General features: G+C 35.1%; 1 protein-coding gene across 4 annotated transcripts in view; it reads left to right on the top strand.

Annotated features, from left to right (window-relative positions):
- Positions 1-20,620, top strand: part of LOC119541989 (PARP1 binding protein) — an 83,533-nt gene that overhangs the window by 43,706 nt on the left and 19,207 nt on the right. Inside the window, exons 4-5 of one of the 4 annotated variants that reach the window (XR_005218393.1) lie at positions 4,188-4,358; positions 5,466-5,542. Coding sequence is in view for 2 of the 4 variants with exons in the window: in XM_037846432.1 (XP_037702360.1) it covers positions 4,188-4,358; positions 5,466-5,620 (326 nt within the window). In the remaining 2 variants the exon portion in view is untranslated. Of the gene's footprint in view, positions 1-4,187; positions 4,359-5,465; positions 5,624-20,620 lie in introns of those variants that run through there. The other 3 variants (XR_005218394.1, XM_037846432.1, XM_037846431.1) reach the window with 3 other exon arrangements.

Here is a 20,620-nt window from a genome sequence, read left to right as displayed (position 1 = left end):
GTGATTTAGGTAAAATATAGATAAAATGCCATTTGAAATATAAATAGAAAACTCCATTATACCTTATTTTATAAAGTTTTTGGACATATCTTAAAGATGATTGTCATTTGGTTGCACATTTGAATACTTTTATTTTATAAGGCAATGCAGTTAAAAATAAGAGGACTTATTTGACCCCAGGTAAGTTTTTATTAGTAGTTTCAATTTTGAAATATTTTAGAGGACCAAATGCATGTATTAATTTCTCTTCTACTCATTGTTTAACAAAAATTGATCGAGAATTTACTAACAAAATAGATTGATTACCTACTGTAATGCCAGTCATTATTTTAGGCCCTTTGGGTGCATCATTTGCTCTCATAAGGTAGTGGAAGGATTAAGAAAACAAACAAAGAAGTGTCAGAAAATATTAAGATCCATGCAAAGAACTGTAATAAGGTTGACAGTAGACAGTTATAACAGGGTGATAAGAAAGAGAATGTATGCATGGCTACTTTTGGTTGGAAAATCAGGGAGCCTCTCTAAAAAAGTTAAATTTAGGTGATATATTTAATTTTTAAGAGAAAAAATTACATAGGGTTAATCTATAACTCTATTTCCTTTAAATAAATTTTGCTTCATTTATATCTCAAATCCATATTTAAGGTGACCTTTTCCTGTCCATTGGGGTTTTAAAAAAGTTGACCCAAACTGCCTCCCACATTGTGAGAATTGTTTTTCATATGAAAATTTAAATAATCCAGAAGTATATAGTCTTTGAATTTGCTTGTAAGATTTATATGAACTAGAGACTTGCTCAATAATTATCTAAGAGGATTCCTAATGATCTGTAATTTTTAATGCTACATTTTTATTTTTTTATGCTTCAAAATTTTATATGTGATTTGACAGAATATGAAGAATTTTAATTTCAATAAATTAGAAAATATTTTCTTAGAGTTTACAGGTGGTAGAGAACTGTGTCCTTAGCTAAAATACCAGTTACTGGAGTATTTATGAATATCATATTTGGAAAGTGAGTTGAGTTTAGAATTTGTGAGTCCATTTATGCAAGGGAGTAGGCAAAACGAGAGTTCAAATGAACAATCTGGGAGCAAAATCTAAGAATTGGAAGCAAACATGAATTCCAGAGCAGAAGTCAGGGTAGGAGTAGTTGAGATTAAGAACAGAGAACAGGAAGAGAATTCTATACAGAGAACTTAATTTTGATGAAATCTCATTTATCAATTTTTTTTTATGGGTCACTCTTTGTTTAATTCCAGGTCACAAAGATTTTCTTCTATGTTTTCTTCTAAATGCTTTACAGTTTTGTGTTTTACATTTAGATCTATGATCCATTTTACTTTAATTTTTTTGAAAAATGTAAGGTTTTGGTTCAGGTTTTTTTTTTCCCCCCATAAGATGACAAGTTGCTCTAACTCCAATTATTGAAAAGACTTTCTCCTTTGTTTCTTGAGCATCCTTGTCAAAAAATCAAATGGGTAATTATTGTGGGTCTATTTCTGGACCCTTTATTCTGTTTCATTGATTTGAGTGTTGATCCCTTCACCTATAGCACACTGTCTTGATTACCATTGCTCTACAGTAATTCCTCAAATCATTTCCTTTTTAAATTTTGTTTTGATGTCTTCTAGTTTGCATATTTTTTGATGAGAAGCTATTAATCTTATCACTGTTCCCCTGTATGTAATTGTCATTTTGCTCTGACTGCTTGTAAGATTTCTCTCTCATGTTTGACTGTCAGCAGTTTGACTATAATGTGTTAAGGGGTGATTTTCTTTGTACTTTTCCTACTTGGGTAGTCAGCTGGATCTGTAATTAATGTTTTCCAATGAGATGTTTTTGGCTATTATTTCATCAAGTAATTTTTTTTTTCTCCTTTCTCCTTTTCATGGATTCCTATTACATGTATGTTGGATCTCTTTAGATTGTACAGATCTCTTAGTTTGTTTTATTTTTTATTTTTTCTCCTTTGTTCTTCTGAGTTGATAATTTCTATTAATATATCTTTCAATTCACTGAATCCTTCTTCTGCTGTCTCCAACCTACGATTGAGCCAATCCAGCAAATTTAGCAATTTAGTTTCAATTGTTGTACTTTTTAATCTCTAGAATTTACTTTCTTTCTAGTTTCCATTTTTTTTCTGTTGAAATTTCCTCTGTTACTTCATTGATAACATATTGCTTTAATTCACTTAACACATTTTCTCTTAATTCACTTAACACATTTTCTCTTAATTCTTTGTACAAAGTTAAAATAGCTACCTTGACATTTTGTCTTCTATATCCAGTAATTGGGTTCACTTGATGACTGCTTTTTATCCTAAGGTTCACACTTTCCTTTTCCTTTGACTGTCTAGTAATTTTTTGGGTGAAATCTCAACATTTGTAGATAATATTTTGGGGTGATTCTGGATTCTGTTATATTCTCTGAGGAATATTAGAGTTTATTTCTCTGGGTTCAAATTGCATACTTTGTTTCCCTGCTGGTATACAGCTGCTGGTATCAGCTTCCTATTGCTACTATTTTTATCTTGGCTTTTGTAGGTGTCTGCTTTGCCTGCCGAATTTGGCAGTCAGCCAAGGATTTGAACAGAGGTGGAGCTCATTCCCTCTGTGATTTCCTTGCTTCTAGGAATTTTCTTGAATTTTCCAGCTGTGCTGCAATCTTCAGTTTCTATATTCTGACACTTCAAACCCGTCCGGCTTCAGCTTTCTGTTATGTGAGCTAAATACAGTTGTGTAATGTGCTAAGTTAGGTAGACCTTCAAACTCAGCTCTGGTTCCTTGTAGCTCCATCTTTCTAGAATAGATTTCTTTCTGAGCTCTGCTTGTGTTTTTGATGGGACCCTTGGGATCTCTCCCATGCTCATGTAGTTTAGCTGTCAGCCAGGATTTTGGGTTATTTATGATCTGAATTTTTGCTTGGATTTAAATTTCCTTTTAAATTTCCAGTTCTCAGTCCTAAACTAAACTTTAGACACCTCTGTTTTCCATAGTCATAGCTGTGGGATTTGGGCAGTGCCCTTGAGCCAGTAAACTACAAACCACAAATTCATAACCTTCTTGTAGCAGATATTTTAAAATTAAACTTTCCTCCACTTTTGTCTACCTTTTGGAATGTTTTCCATTGTCTTTAAATAATTTTTATAAAAATGTTATCTAATATTTTATATTTGTTATCTCAGGGGTCACTGATCACTTACTTTGCCCCTATTACTTTAAGTTGCATGATCTCAAATGACCACAAACTTGCAATTCTTATACTTTTAATTGCATGTTTTAAAAACTAAACTTTCATTCTGCTTCTGTCTGCCTTTTAGATGATTTCCAATGTCTTTACATGTTTGATTATTTTTTTAAAGTTTAATGTTTTATAGTTCCTATCTACATGGGTTCACATGATCATTTCTCTCTTATTAAGAGAAGTTGCAAGGACTTGAGTAGCTACAAAAAGCTAATTTTAAGAGGATTATTAAATGCCCTGGTTTATAATCTGATTGTGAACAAGTACAATGCCCATGTCAGGTTATACCTAAAATAATTCATCCTGTATTTGAACAATCGATAGCTTCCTTTAGCCAGTCAACATCAACTACTTGGTTATTGTTATTATTTGCTTAACATTTGGTTGGATCTTTTCACTTTAATTCTTAGTTATTTGGTTTTGTCAAAGTATCTAGTAAGTCTCAAAAAAATTTAACCATTTAAATTCAGGCCTTAGATCTGGCCTTATAAAGGACATAGGTGTAGGACTAAAATATAGCCAGTTGGCTCATGTCTTAAGCTTCAGGGGGCTTTATTATTAGCTATTAGTTAGCGGCACATGTATACAGGGGAACGAGATGAAACATCACAAATGTAAACTTTGGAGTGTATCTTTTATATCATTTTCTAAGAACCATTTTTCTAACAGTTATAGTAGTTGTTATTTACTCATAATTTCTCTTGGCAGTAAGTTGCTTCATGAGCAAAGATATGTTGATTTTCCACCTTGAGCTTTCTGTTTGTATGGTCATTCTCTGTTCTCAAAGAACAGAGTAAGATATTGTCATATATATATATTTATTACACATATAATAGGTATTTATTACACATATAATTTATTACACATATAAAAAAGAGGTTATTTATGGATTTAGAACAACTTCAACCTAGAAGAAAATAACTTAATATTTTACTGTACAGGTGCGGTTACTAGCAAAGAAAATTATCTATTCATATTTAAATCTGCTAGTGAATTCAAAGAATGACCTGGCTTTGGCTCGTATTCTCAATATCCCTGATAGAGGACTTGGAAGAAAAGCCTTCACAGACTTGAAACATGCTGCTCGAGAGAAACAGATGTCTATCTTTTTGGTATGGACATGTTTCATTTGTAAGATTATTTTAAGATTCTTTTTGAATAGAAGATCCATGTACCTCGACATGGAGTTCTTGTAACTATGCTGAAACAACTTTTAAATTGTTAATTTATGCTCTACCTCTATATTTGAAATCCATGGTATTTTTATTTTCTGGTATATCCTTCGAATTTGGCAAGGGAGTATCTCTGAAATGCAGTGTTTCCCTAAATGTATTCTGTAGAGTACTAGCCTTGTTAAATGCCCTTGAATAAATGTTTCCAAGGGCAAATAATTTGGAAATAGTATTTACCCCTCTTGGATATTCATAATGCCTATTCATATATCAAAAACTCTGAGAAGTCTTGCCATAAAGAAATCTGTTTATGTTGTTATTTAATTCATTGCTTCCTAGGTTCTTTGACCCTAAAACCTTCCTCCAAATTATTGACTTTTCTTAGAATTTGCCTTTTTTAGAATGTGCTTTGGAAAATACTACTTTAGAACTTTACATCTTTGATATATAGCCATCACATATGTATTTATGTCAATGTGAAGATGAGTCATTTGAACTACATATGATCAAATAATCCTAGGATGTGATAGCTTGACGGGATTTAGGGATTATCTAGGCTAAATCTTTATTTACAAATGAAGAAGGTAAGATTTGGAAAGGTTGAATTAATTGTCCAACCAATTCATTTATTTAACACAACAGATCAGTTGAAACTGAAAATCCATGTAACAATTCCAATTACCAATAGTCTGTACAGGAATATATTCATAAAAATAATTCTTTTTAGTCAATTATATATTCTTATGAATAGATTCTTCTGCCCTTAAGTTAGCATCCTAACTCAGCTCCTTAGACTCTACCTGCAGTTGAGTTCATTGCCACCAACCTTACTAGCCTGAGTTCTGCATGGCCCGTTTCTCTAGTTATTTGCTTTTGAATCAATGTGACATGAGTCATAAAAAGTGCTTGTCTTTCTTTTTATAACAATTGTTTCACTTTAACTATTTGCCCTAAATTTATATACATGTATCTGGCTTCATAAAGTAAATTGTAGTTTTAACTTATTTAACCATTAAACATCACTAAATCATTCACTTTAATTCCTAGGTGGCCACATCATTCATTCGCACAATAGAGCTTGGAGGAAAAGGATATGCACCATCACCATCTGATCCTTTAAGGGCACATATAAAGGGACTGTCTAATTTTATTAATTTTGTTGACAAATTAGATGAGATTCTTGGAGAAATACCAAATCCAAGGTAATGACTTTTCTTAAATTACATGTATGTTATTAATCTATCTTTAAAACTTCACAGAATCAAGGGTAGTATTACAGTTTGCTAAATCTGCCAAAATGCAATGTACCAAAAAATGGATTGGCTTTTCCAATGGGGGTTTATTAGTTCACAAATTTATAGTTCTAAGGTCATAAAAATGTCCCAATTAAGGCATCAAGAGTAAGATACCTTCTCTGAGAAAAGGCTGATGGCATCTCAGGTTCTTCTGTCACATGGGAAGGCACATGTCTGGATTCTGACTCTATGAGTTTGCTTATTCTAATAGTCTCAAATCAGTGAGATCATATTTATTTTATATTGTATTGGAGGTAAGAGTATTTTCTTATCTGATAGACTCTTGTTTGTAATACGGGTGTTTTGGATGGTGAATAATTTTTAGATAAAATTTTTGGGAGGGCAAAAGTGGTTTGTTTATACTAGCAAAAATGGCAAATTACTATCAATGTGGACAGTATGCCATAGCATACTGCTAGTAAAAATAGCTGACAGTTATTGAACACTTCTTATACGTCATTGTACTAAGCTCTTTTCATAAATTATCATTTAATCATCATGATGACCTTGTATGATAGATGCCATTATCTACCCAATCTACAATGAAGAAACTGAAGCATTGGGGTAAATAACTTGCCCTAGGTCACATTGTTATTAAGTATCAGAGCAGGAATCTGAACCCAGTTCTAACTGCAGCCCATTCTCTTAATCACTGTATCTCATTCCGTGAAACTTCTCCCCATTCTAAGAGTCCAAGGGTTTTTTTCTTCCACAATTATATTTTGAATCTCATCTTTCTACATTCTTATGTGGATATCTATTATAACAAAGTAAATTTGGAAGAAGGTTTTCCATATGACTTATAGATAATATCAGTTACATCTTTTGAAATTCTATATAATCTATTGGCTGACCGTTTCTTCTGAGATAGCAGATGACTAATTTTTAAAGACATTTTATTTTTAGGAAAGCCATTTATATTACAATTAAAAAGTCCTCAGAAAAAATCGACTTTAGAAATTTTTGTGTTTTTTATATTTACCTCCATTTAAATGAAATTTTTTTCCTGCTTTATTTGATATTTCAATTTTAGAAATAACCTATTAACTTCCTACCACAAAAGATGAGGATTTCTAACCCACTCACCAGCCTCCCAACATTCCTTCCCTCCTCCTTCCCCTTTTCTTCTTCCAATTTTCTAGTACAAGTACACTACAATTTTGGATTGTCATGTTTTTAGATTTTACATTATTATGGTTCTATACATATTATCTGCGGCCAATCTATATGACATACTCTGATTATACTTCCTTTATTGTATAACTTTTTGCATTTCCTAGAGTTAATAATTATCTACTTTTTTCTTTTACTTTCCTTCCTGTATATTTATCACCAATTTTTGTCAACCTTTCCAATGAAACTGTAAAATTTTAGTATGCTTAAACATGTTGTCTCTCAGTTCTCTATTTTGCCTTTGAAGACATTCCTTGTGCAGAGTCCTCTATCTGCTTCATTCAGTCTGCACTTTTGCTTGCTAGGCCTGTTTCAGAGCAGTAATTGTGAAGCTTCATCAATGCATTGTAAATTTTCTTTGCCTCTGCCTTGTTTTCTGGATCTCATGACTTTCTCTTTTCTTGATAAACCCATTAGTTTGCTCAAATAATTTTCTGAGGAAAAGTAAGTGGTTGGCCAATATCTTTATTCTATTCTCACATTTAATTGTATGATGATCTTATGTCATGTTCCATTTATCTCTCTAAGGTTTTTAGTTATATTTAATTTTTAAAGTATTTTTATCCACTTCCTGGATGAGCATTGTTTATCTAAGTTGAATGTTTTTCTGTTTGTTTGTTTGTATATTTGTTTTGTCTTCTTCCTGCTGGAGGTGTTCCTAAAATGTATGATGATCCTGGACTGTCCATTCATGTTTAAGATTAAGGCCCTGTAAAGCTGATTAGCAGTTCTGTATAGTAGGCTTCATTATAGCATGATCTGCAGGCCAGTTGGCTCTTTTGTTGGGGACTCTCCAAATGTCAGCCACTGTAGAGCTTTTCTTTGGGACTTGTCAGTTTTTCCACGGAGGCATCGTTTAATCTCTTTCTGAAAGCTGTGCGTCTGTCTAGCAATACTCAGGTATTTGAAGTAGGGCAGGTTTATGCTGGGTCTCACAGCTCAGTATGTAGACTTTTTTCAGTCCCTCTGTTTTTAGTCCCTTGCCACTCTCTTTCCTCTTCTATGCCTAGTGCACCTGGATCTGGAGTGTCTTTGCCTTAGTTTCTTCAGAGGAATCCTGCTGTCCATGCTGAGGTTGGAGAAGTGCACTAGGCTGGCTCCTCAGAGTAGGAGAGGGATTCAGGGGTCTTAGGGTTCTTTATATAGACTATCAACTAGCCCTTCTGTTTTCAACCCCACCTTTGCCATAGCCTTCAGCATTGCCTTCAATTCTTGAGAATTTCTGAAGTTGCTTCTTACTGTTTTCCCTCTTAGAAGTTACTTAGGTTTTAGCTTTATCACTTTTGGATAGTCAGTTACCACTTGCTAATTTAGTTTTCTTTTTTCTATACTTTCATGGTATGTCTTTACTATCATTGGCTATTGTCTCCTCTCTGATTCTCTTTCTTTATGAATTTAAAATTCTTCTAATTTTGTCATTTTAATGGGGTTTGGGAAGGGAGTAGAGATAAATGCATATATATTCAATCCAATGTAATTTATTATAATTACGTTTCCTTTGGAGAAGCTTCTGGTTGGGGTAAGTTATCAACAGGGTAGAAGTATATTTGTTTTAGATGCATACCCTAATATTTACTTAAAGTCTTTGACTCAGCAGCCAGTTATTTGCATGTCTTTTCTGGTCATAACTAGAAGATAATTAGATTCTCTTCCAATAAGTTTCTAAATAGTCCACCTAAGCAATCTTTATCTTCTTCTTTACACTTTTCTGATTTTTTTTTGGCAATAAACATTTATTTATTTCATAATTTAAAAAAGTAAAGTTATTAAAAACAAATATCCTATTTAAGCAATAAATTATAAGGGTATTTAAAGACAATTGACCCATTGTGTGGGAGCCAGGGAGAAAGGTGTCAGGATGGTTAGCAGAATGGATGTTACATTTGAACTTAATCTTACAGGATGAATTTGAAGGAGTTAGCCAGCCATGGAATTTGGGAATGTGATGGGGCCCAGATGGGGAGAAGGAAGGATATTTTCTGCATTGAGAGCATTATAGATGACCTATTGGGACATTGCTCCATTGGTTATTCATTTTGTCTTATAATTTCAAAGTTCTCCCTCTATTAGTACTTTAGCCACAGGCTATAAATATATAAGAAAAAAAACAAGAACAAAATCTTCTCTGTTTCTTCCAATCTGCTTTCTTGTTACAGTTCAAATTCTTAAAAAAAAAAAAAAAAAATTCCTTCTAAATGTGTTTTGGTGAAATCTAAACCTCTTCTTTCCTGAGTTTCAGAGATATATCTTCAACTGCCTATAGGCTTTTGCCCCATAGGCAATTCAAAGTTAACATGTCACAGATGAAATCTTCATCCTTACTTGCAAACCTGCTTTTCCCCCTTAATTGCCTAGCTTAATGAAGACTTTCTCCCTCTAGCTACCCACGTAGAAATCTGGGACATATCCTAGACTTCTGTTTCTCCCTTTTTTAAAAACAATCCCTCTGGTCCCCAAGAGCCATCAATTCTCTTTGATAGTCTTCCTCCTCATCTCCATTCTTATAGCTACTATCTTATCTCCAGTCTTCATACTGTTTGTATTTAGACTTGCATCCTTGCCTGGACTATTTCAGTTGTCTCTGAGTTGTTCATTTTGCCTCCAGTCTTGTGCTGGCCCATTCTCTTGTCCTTACTGCTGCCAGACAATATAGCAAACATTGCTCCCATGGTTAAAACCTTTCAGTGATTCCATATTGGGTTCAGGAACAAATTCCAGATACTTTAGTAGTATATACCAAATTCTATATGATCTAACTTTTGCCTGTCTCTCACTCTGGCCACTTCATCTTAAACCTTAGAAAGTAGAGATAAAAATATATTTAACTCTTGTGTCTGAGAGTAAGTTTGTACTACTTGTCATAATAGGGTGATGTGGCGGGGAATTATAAAAATCTTAGAGTCCAAGGAAGGATGATGAATAAACAGATAGGGAAGAAATAAAAAAAAATAATTGATTCTTACACCCGCTTCCCCATACCTAAGCTTTGCATCAGGCCATCTTAGCTTTAACTTGGCTGCATTTCCACAGTTTGCCAGCAGATGCCACCATAAAATGCATACTATACTTTCACCTGGAAAATATCTTAAATTAGAAGTTTCAGGGTAAATAAATTTGTTAGTTTCTGGTTGTTTATAAGTTTGAAATTATATATTTCAAGTTTATTAAGCAATATATTTTTAAAGGCAGCACACCAACATTTTATTTATTGGATTAAATATCATGCATTTATAGAATGTATCTGGTTGAAATAATCTCAGTGTTAAAAACATACTTATTTAAAAATTTTCAGAAGCATTTCTTTTAACTTTTGAGTTTGAAATACCTTCAAGCTAATAGGACAGTAACAAAAATATTACACTGCACACAGAGAACGAACTCCAACAAACCTTTACCCCACCAGATAGTCAGACCCACCAATTTTAACATTTTGACACATTTGCTCTCTCTCCCTCCCTCCCTTTCTTCTTTCCTTCCATTCCTTTTCTGAACACTTGAGTATAGGTTGTATACATCATGCTCCTTGAACATTTGCTACTTCCATGTACATTTCCTAAAAGCAAAGATATTCACTTATGTCACTACATTAAGTGCAGTTATCAAGTTCAAGAAATTTAGCATTGTTATAAGCTTAAGTCTGTATTCCAATTTTTTCATAAGTCTCCATAATGACCTTTTGAGCCTTTTCTCCTCCTTGGTAGATTCCATCCAGGATCATTTATTGCCTCTAATTTCCTTCCTTTCCTTCTTCCTTCCTTCCTCCCTCCCTTCCTCCCTCCCTTCCTTCCTTCCTCCCTTCTTTTCTCATATATACAACATAAACTTACCCATCTCAACTACTCGAAAGCATATCATTCAATGGGATTAACTACATTCATAATATTGTAGTACTTCACCAACTTCCATTACTAAAACTTTCCCATCTCCTCAAACAAACCCTATGTCCATTATTTGTTAACTCTCCATTCCCCTTGTCCCCCTGTCCTGGCAATTTGTATTCTAATTTCTGTTTCCATGAGCTTGCGTATTTTCTAAATTTTTGTGGTTACCATGGGGCCTACATTTAACATACTAAATGTATAACAATTTTGCTTGCTTTGGTACCAACTTAACTTCAGTAGTATACACAAACTATGTTCCTCTACTCCTTCATCTCCTCCCCACCTTTACGTAGTTCTTGTCACAAGTTATATGTTTATACGTTTGAGTCCAAAACATGGATTTATCATTACATTTTATGCATTTGCCTTTTAGATCCTGTAGGAAGTAAAAAGTGGAGTTACAAACCAAAAATCCACTGGTACTGGCCTATAGATTTACCCATGTCATTACTTTATTTCTTCATGTGGCTTTGATCTTTTGTCTATTGTCTTTTCAACCTGCAGAGCTCTCTTTAGCATCTCTTGTAGGACCAATCTAGTGATGATGAAATCCCTCAGCTTTTCTTTACCTAGGAATGTCTTAATCTTTCCCTCATTTTTGAAACACAGTTTTGCCAGATATAGAATTCTTAGTTGGCATTTTTTTTTTGCTCTCGGCACTTCAGCTGTATTATCCTATTGCCTTGCCACCATGGTTTACAATGAGACATCAACACTTAATCTTACTGAGACATCCTTGTGCGTGACACTTTGATTCTCTCTTGGGGCTTTCAGAATTTTCTTTTTATCTGGGTTTTCGACAGTTTGATTATAATATGCCTCAACATGGGCTTATTTGAGTTCAGAGTTCATTGAGCATCTTGGATGTGTATATTCATGTTCTTTAATTAAATTTGGGAAGTTTTCAGCCTTTGTATCTTTGAATATTCTCTCTGCCCCTTTCTTTCCTTCTTCTACTTCTGGGACTCTCACAATGAATATATTGGTATACTTCATGATGTCCCACAGGTTCCTCAGGCTCTGCTCACTTTTCTTCATTCTCTCTTCTTTTTGCTTATCAGACCGAATTATTTCAATTATGGCATCTGCAAGTTCACTGATTCTTCTGCCAGAACCAATCTGCTGTTGAACCCCTCTAGGCGCTTTTTAATTTCTGTTACTATGGTTTTCAGCTCTCTTTGGTTCTTTTTCATAATTTTCATCTCTCTATTGATATTTTCTTTGTGTTCCTCTGTCATTTTCCTGATTTCCTTTCATTCTTTGTCCATATTTTCCTTTAGCTCTTTGAACATATTTAGGACCATTTTTAAAGTCTTTGTCTGGCTTGTCCCAGGTATGGTCCACCTCATTAATGGTTCCTTATGATTTAATGTTTTCCTTTGCCTGGGCCATCACTTCCTCTTTGTATAACAGAGCTTTCCTTGAATTCCAGAAGCTAACCAAAAAAAAAAATAAATAAATAAAGAGAAAAAGAGTACACCTTTCCCAGTCTTTATAGATTGACCTGTGCAGGTGCTCTTCTTTAGGCTTATCCATACAAGGAGTTTAGATTATAGCCTCAGGCCAAAGTGAACCAGGCATCCCTGATGCTTTCTGCACATCTTGTCTTGGTCATGCACATGTGATCCTAGGAATTCCCCTGTACCCAGATATAAATCTCTTCCCTAGGAAGCAGTTTCTGTACTGTTACTACAGCCAGCACTCCCTTACCTCAGGTAGCACAACTTGACTGCTCGCCCACAGTGTTCTGTAGGAGAGCTCTGTGAGCCTCCTTCTTTGTAGGGCAAGTTCTGGGATGGTGAGTCCCTCATGGCACCACCAAGCAGATTAGGCCAGAAATATGAGTTCTCATTATGTGCAGGAGAGTTACTCTGTTCCCTCTGCTACCAGGACCAGGGATCTGCACTGAGGGTGTGGCTCTGCACAAAGCAGGTGATGTGTCAGAGAGGGGCCAGCCAGGGCATCAGGATATCCTACTTCTTTTAAAAAGCCTTTTTCTTGATTCAGTACTTGCCTCGTTACTGTGGTCCTTTAACTGTTTTCTAGAGTTTTGAGAAAGATATTTCTGTCAGTTCTTGCTGGTTATTCAAAGCTTTTGTGGGGGGGATGGAGCTTCAGAAGCAATTTTGATATATTTTATATGGAACCTTTAACCATATTAAATTTTTAAAGGTAAAATTTATTTTAGGCAATAGTTATGAAATTCTTGAGGAACATAGGGAAAAGCCAGACACTTTATTTAATAAAGATAGTCAATAATTACATTAAAGCACTATCAGTCATTTCTCTGAATTATTGCTTATTGTTTTCTTTCCGTTACTTTGTTTTGATACAACCTTGAGAATTTAGTTGTTTTTTCCTCAGTCCTCTTATTCTTCTCTTTCTGCCCCAGGACTATAATATTAGGCATTTAGGAATCAAAAGCTATAATTTGCCTCTTTCTCACTGTTGCAGTTTGCTAAAGCTGCTGTTATGCAAAATACCAGAAATGGATTGGCTTTTATAAAGGGGATTTATTAACTTACAAATGTACAATTCTAAGGCCATGAAAGTGTCCAAACTAAGGCATCAACAAGAGGATACCTTCACTGAAGAATGGCTGATAGCATCTGCAACACCTTTGTCAGCTGGGAAAGCACATAGCTGGCATCTGCTGGTCCTTTGCTCCTGGGTTGTGTTTCAACATGGCTTTCTCCAAAATGTCTCTAGACTCCTCTCTCTCAGCTTCTGTGAGTCCTTGCTTCTTTCTCCCAGGGCATTTCTCTCCAAGTGTCTGGGAGTCGTCTCTTGGCTTCTCTGGGTCAAACTCTGGCCTTCACCCAAAGTGATGTTTGGGCATCTCCAAACATCCTGCTGTCTACATCTCCAAGCATCTCCAAGTGTCAGTGTCTATGTCAACTCTTGAGCTCTCTTAAGTACTCCAGTGAACTAATCAAGACCCACCTGGAATGGGCAGGGCCACACCTCCATGGAAATAATTTAATCAAAGGTTATCACCCACAGTTAGATGAGTCACATCTCCATGGAAACACTCAATCAAAAGATTCCACCCTAATCAAAAGACTAATAATCTGCCCCCACAAGATTGCATTAAAGAATGGCTTTTCTGGAGAACATAATATGTCTAAACTGGTACACTCACCAAACACTCCTATTAATTTTTTTTTTCCTTTTTTTTTTTTAATTGAGATTGTTCACATACCATGCAATTATTCAAAGATCCAAACTATACAATCAATTCCCATGGTACCATCATACAGCTGTGCATCTATCACCACAATTAATTTTTTTTTCAATTTTTAGACCATGTTCATCACTCCAGAAAAGAAATAAAGACCAAAAAAAAAAAAAAAAAGGAAACTCAAATCCTCCCATACTCCTAACCACCCCTCCTCCATCATTGATCCATAGTTTTGATATACTGCATTTGTTACTGTTGATGAAAGAATGTTAAAATACTACTAACTGTGGTATATAGTTTGCAATAGGTATATTTTTTTCCTATATGCCCCTCTATTATTAACTTCTGGTTATGGTGTCATACATTTTTTCTAGTTCATGAGAGGGATTTCTAATATTTGTACAGTTAATCACAGACATTGTCCACCACAAAATTCATTGTTTTATACATTCCCATCTTTTAACCTCCAGCTTTCCTTCTGGTGACATATGTAACTCTGAGCTTACGCTTTCCATCACCTTCACATACCATTAATCACTGTTAGTTATTCTCACAGTGTGCTACCATCACCTCTGTCCATTTCCAAACATTTAAGTTCACCCTAGTTGAACATTCTGCTCATAATAAGCAATCGCTCCCCATTCTTTAGCCTTGTTCTATGTCCTGGTAACTTATATTTCATGTCTATGAGTTTACATGTTATAATTAGTTCATATCAGTGAGACCCTGCAATATTTGTCCTTATGTGTCTGTCTTATTTCACTCGATATAGTGCCCTCAAGTTTTCTTCATCAACCCATTTTTTTAAGACGGTTTTGTTCACACACCATACATTCCGTTCTAAGTAAACAATCTTTGGTTCCCTGTATAGTCACGTATTTATGTATTCAGCATCATCACCACTATCTATATATGGACATCTCCATTTCTTCTACAAAGAAGAAGGAAGAGTCAAAAAAAGGTAGGGGGACAAAAGAAAAAGAAATGAGAGAGAGAGAGGAAAACATGACAGCTAGAAAGCAACAAAAGGAAAGATAGCATTAAACTAGAGTAGAATAAAGAATCAGACAACATCACCAATGCCAGGAGTCCCACACCCTTCCCCTATGTCCCCCTCCCCCCATATGCATTTAGCTTTGTTATATTGCCTTTGTTATATTAAAGGAAGCATAATACAATGTTTCTGTTAACTATAGTCTCTAATTTGCATGACTGTATTTTCCCCCCAATCCCATCCCATTTTTAACACCTTGCAATGTTGACATTCTTTTGTTCTACCTCATGTAAAAACATATTTGTACCTTTTACAACAATCGTTGAGCAACCTAGGTTTCACTGAGTTATACAGTCCCAGTCTTTTATCTTTCCTCTTTCGTTCTGGTGTCCCACATGGTCCTAACCTTGCCCTTTCAACCATGCTCACAGTCATCTTTGTTCAGTGTACTTACATTACTGTGCTACTATCTCCCCAAATTGTTTTCCAGACCTCTCACTCCTGTCTTTTTCTTTCTGTCTGCAGTGCTTCCTTTAGTGTTTCCTGTAGAGCCTTTAAAGAGTTTCAAGTAGGGACGTGTTGTAGTTCACAATGAAAGAATGTATTAAAAAAAAAAAAGAAAGACAATTATTCATTTTGTATCCCCAGTGCCTGGCACAAATGCCCTGGAGTCCTCTGAATTAAAAGTTTGAGAGTCTCTGTGCTCTAGGAGCAAGAGTTTGAATTCTGCCACTTTGTAGCCAAGCAGATATCAGACTAGCTAATGGTTGGCTCTGGAGTGAATCTACAGCACGGCATAGATTAGTCACAGCACTGGTGTTTGGATATTTTGCCAGGGGTCAAAATCTTGACTTTTGTAAGTATCAGAAATAAAAGTCTTACAATTTTTTTTCTAAATACAATTCAGGCATTGAATTACATCATTTTTAAAAATTAGTATATTTGTTCCTGAAGAAGAAATGAGGAAAGTGGGGAAAGGTGACTTTTTCCTGTATCTTTGGAAGCATTTTCTTTTCTGTTCTTATAATTGGTATTAAGACACTCTTTCATAATTTTATTATGCTTTTGAATCTTTTCCTATATCCTTTTCCATTAGAGATTAATTCCCAGGAAAAATATAGAGTGTACTTGCCTATATCCCGTCCAATTCATTTCTGTACTTTTAATTTGAAATTAAGAAAAACCTAGATGAAAAAGAAAGTGGCTGTATGTGTAAAACAAATCCTAAAGTCTGCTCAAACTTCTGATTACAGAAGTATGGAAGACTAAGTCCTCTGATCAATTCTTTCATTGAAAATAATTAAAAATGCCAGATAACATGTATTTTTAAATGCTTGTTAAATGCATTGATAAACAGGCATGTGTAAGGAAAATACAGGCCAAAAACTAGGTGAAGCAGGAAAGCCAGGGAAGTAGGTTGAGAAGAGAAGCCAGCTTTGGATTTGGGGGCATTTGCTAAACTTGGTGAATTGAAGGTTCTGTTTTTATAGCATCTAACGTCTCAGGGGACAGAGGTCAAAGCTCAGGGACTGCCTGAAATGGGAGTCTAGTAGGAAATACATACCCACCTCCAAGGGCTACCCCTTCAGTGTCAAGATGAACTAAAATTAAGGCATTTACTTTAATCTCATAAAGGATTTTGATAAAAAAAAATCTACTTAATGGTGAAATGTTTTTGCATTTTGTTTACATTTAAGAACAAGAGTTCCTGCTACCATCATTTCTTTTCAGCTTGTATTGGTTGTCCAATTCTGTGTAGCAAGGCAAGAAAAAGCATCAGAGGAATAACAATTGGGAAGGAAGAAATGAAACTCATTATTTGATGATAATATGGTTGTGTATCTAGAAAACTCCAAGAATCTAAAGATAAATTATTGAAATTAACAGTAGAGTTTGAAATGAACAGTAGAGTTTAACAGTGTAGCTAGACAGACAGCCAATAAACAAAATGCAGTTGTATTTCTGCACCAGCACCAAATGGCAAACTTTTAAAAATACATAAAGTCTAATAAAAGCCCTACTAGCTTCTTCCCCCTTGGCGGGGTCAATCTGAATGTGAAAGTCTCTGGTTGCCCTCTCCCAACTTGCTGCTAGCCCAAGGCTTTTTATCTTGATCACAGTTCTACTTAAGATATTTGTCCTCAGGAAAGCCCCATTTTTCCTGCTTTCCTGTCACTCATAGCTTCCAACTCTTACGTGTTCCTTTTGTGGGAGAAGTTGGGTGGTAGTTGGAGATTTTCTCGTTTCTACCTAGCTCAGTGATATGTTCCCACCTAAGTATCTAGTTTGCCATAATATTGGTACCTCCTAAGTACTTTTGTATTGCAAATAATGGTAATATGATTAATAGTTAAATATATTTGTCTTACTATTAAAAACTTCAGATTGTTGTACGTGATATTGGTCATTCATTCAGTAAACATTCAGCAGTCATCTCTTCTGTGTGCCAAGTGTAAGCTTGTAATATGAAGGTTAATAAAATAGGCTTCCTTCCTCAAGTAGCTCATTTTTTTTCATAAAATGTTTCCCAAACTTGCCTAATCATAAGAATTGCCTGTGTTACTTTAAAAATCAAGCAAATATCCATTGCCCATCTCTGGAGATTGTGATTCAGTAGGCTAGGATCTGGAGTTGCTGTTTTAAATAAATGTTGAATATGATTCTGATGATCAGGCAAATTAGGGAGACACTAGTCTAAAACACTATCATATATCTTTGCAATTTTCTTCCAACATTCTTTCTCTATTTGGCCCAGCCATTTAAATGTGAACAGTTGTATTTCCAGTGCTTATTAGGAAACCTACCAATAAGGCAGTGAGGATGAAAAGAATAATCCATTTCTTTTATGCCACTTCAACAGTAGTTCAAACTCTAGCATACAAAACACAGATTACTGGGCCCAACTGAGCAATCTGAGTTTCTAATTCAGTAAGTCTGGTATGGAGCCTAAGAATTTATTTGCATTCTGGAGAGTTCCTAGGTGGTGCTACTGATGGTGTTGGTCTGGGGACTATGCTTTCAGAACCATTGCATTGCAGTATCAAAACTGACTGAAGGAACTTTGGGATTCAATCACAACAATCAGTTCATATGCCACTTTTTTAGGAATGCTGTAACCATCAGTGCTCTTGATTTCAAACATAAGCAGAAATTAGATTTATTGGAGGATAATTGATGGGAAGACTTCAGAATGAACCTTGGAAAATTGGCAGGAGCTAAGAGAACCTAGATAGGAGAGAATTCTACCAGGGTGATACCACAGTAACAATATGGTTAGGATATAATAGCTGGCAGAGGTTCACTGGACACTAACTACTTTTACTGTATTCACCACTTCACTGCTGTTGTTTTACATAATCTCTGCCTAGATGTCTTTTCTTTATTCTCTCAAGATTCAAAGTCCCAGCTGGGAGTTTCTGATTGGCCAAGCCTTGTTATATGCTTTGTTTCCATATGTCCCAGTTGTCAGGGATCAGTATATTTGGCCCTAATAAATTTGGGAGGTAATTTGGATGCCAAGTAGCCAAAAATAAAGTACTGAGTGCTATAATTTTTAAATCATAAAATAAGGCTTATCTATAATAATCATCCTATGAACTTGGAATTTGTAATGAGTAATTAAAACATTTTTAATATAGAAAATCAGTTATAGTGTTGTGCAATTTGTTTTTATTCATCGAAATTCATGTACTCCCTCTCCTAGGACTGACAACACAGTTTTGCCATTACCAGTTTACTTGTCTGTTTCCCGTGTTTATAAGATTCTTACCTCAGCATCTATTTAATAAATACTCAGTAGGTTAAATATCAATGAAGGAAAGAAGTGGTCCATCTACTGGGTAGTAAAAATATACTTCATTTCATTGTCAAAATGAATATTACGATATTTATTTTCTTATTAGTAAGGAAGAAAATTATACAGTAGCAAAAAATATATGGGGATTATTTTAAATTAATAGATTGAGTCAAATTTTAGTCAATAAGTTATGGCATATTTACAGATCATTAGTTGTCAGTTAATTACATTCTTTGTATTTCAAAAATATTATAGAATAAAATCTCATCAACTGAAAAGCTATTAATTTAGAATTTATGCTCTTCTTAAAACACGTCCCTACTTGAAACTCTTTAAAGGCTGTACATTGCTTTTATGTTAAAAACCAAATCTTAACCTGGCCTAAGAGACACTATATGCTCTGGCCTCTGACTTTTTCTCCAGTCTCATCTTGCATCATTCATTTATTTGTTAATCCTTTCAACAAATATTTACTGAGTAGTTACTATGTGACTTCACATCTAAGAACTGGGGATATAATGCTTTGACTTTATATTCTCCAGGGGTTGGGGGAAGATGGATAATAAATTAATATAAGTGAATAAAGGAATGGAATGTGCTGGGGGTTAGGGTGTGGAAAAGAATGTTATTTAATATAGAATTGTAAGGGAAGGCCTCATTGATAAGGTAATGTTTGAGAAGAGATTTGAACAAAGTGAAGAGAATGAGACAATCAGATATCTAGTTGTTCCAGGCAGTGGGAACAGCAGCAACAAATGTCTTGAGGTAGTCTTGAGGTAGGAGCATTCTTGGTGTGCTTCACCAACAAGGAGTCAAGGTGGCTTGAATGGAGTAGGATGAACTGAAGGAGAGTGATACAACAGAAAGCCAAGGGATGGGGGGCGGTGAGCAGAATATGGAAAAACTTATGGTTACGTTAGAATAAGCAGAAGTGAAGCTAGCATAGGGTTTTGGGGAGACCAGAGATGTGTTGCCTTGAGTTTTAAAGATCACTCTGGCAGATTTGTAGAGGATAATAGGGAGTTAGAAAGTAGAAGCAGGGAGACAGACCATTTAGATTATGGGGCTTGATCTAATAGACAGTGGCAGAGGTGCCAAGTGTATTTGCTAATGGGCTGACTGTTGGACATCAGAGAAAGAAAGGAGTCAAGCATGACTCCAAGGATTTTGTCCAGAGCAGCTGGTAGAATGAAGTTGCCGTTTATTGAAATGGGGAAAAACAGTGGGAAAAATTAGAACTTCGGTTTGAGACACATTAAGTAAGATGCCTATTAATTTTCAAAGTAGAGATTTTATGTAGGGGGTAGTATACATGAGTCTGGAATTCAGGATAGCAGTTGGAACTGTAGTTATAAATTTGGGAACTGTCTATGGAGAGGTAGAAATTATAGCCACACTGCTGGATGATATCACCAAGGGAGTGTACATGGAAAAGAAAAGAGATACTCCACTGTTTATAAATTGAGAAGATGAGAAGGAACCAGCACAGAGACTGAAGAGCTATGATAATTCGGGTATGAAGAGAACAAGCAAAAATGGTGCCCGTATCCCCTCATGTGTCTCTGATCCAGCCATATTAACTTTCTTTCTGTTTTGTATATACCAAAGTACAGGGTCTCTGTGCTTCTGTGCTCTCTGCCTGAAATGGCATTCTCCTCCCTCTTTGGACACAACCTTCATATCTCACATTAAGTGCAAATTCTTCAGGCATGTTTTCTTGACTCTTTGACTAGGTGGGGTTTCATTGTGCTTTTCTGTAGCATTCACATAATGTAAATATTTATTGTTATACTTTAGGATTTTTGTTCCCCCTCCAGAAAAGGTAGTGTATGCCTAAGGCCTTGTGTACCACTGTGTTTTATTTTCCTAGGCTGCTTAAACA

Source organism: Choloepus didactylus, chromosome 8 (genome assembly GCF_015220235.1).
Source record: "Choloepus didactylus isolate mChoDid1 chromosome 8, mChoDid1.pri, whole genome shotgun sequence".
In the NCBI taxonomy this organism is placed as follows: domain Eukaryota; kingdom Metazoa; phylum Chordata; class Mammalia; order Pilosa; family Megalonychidae; genus Choloepus; species Choloepus didactylus.
Note: the sequence above shows the minus strand (reverse complement) of the source record. Positions and strands in the feature narration are given on the sequence as shown.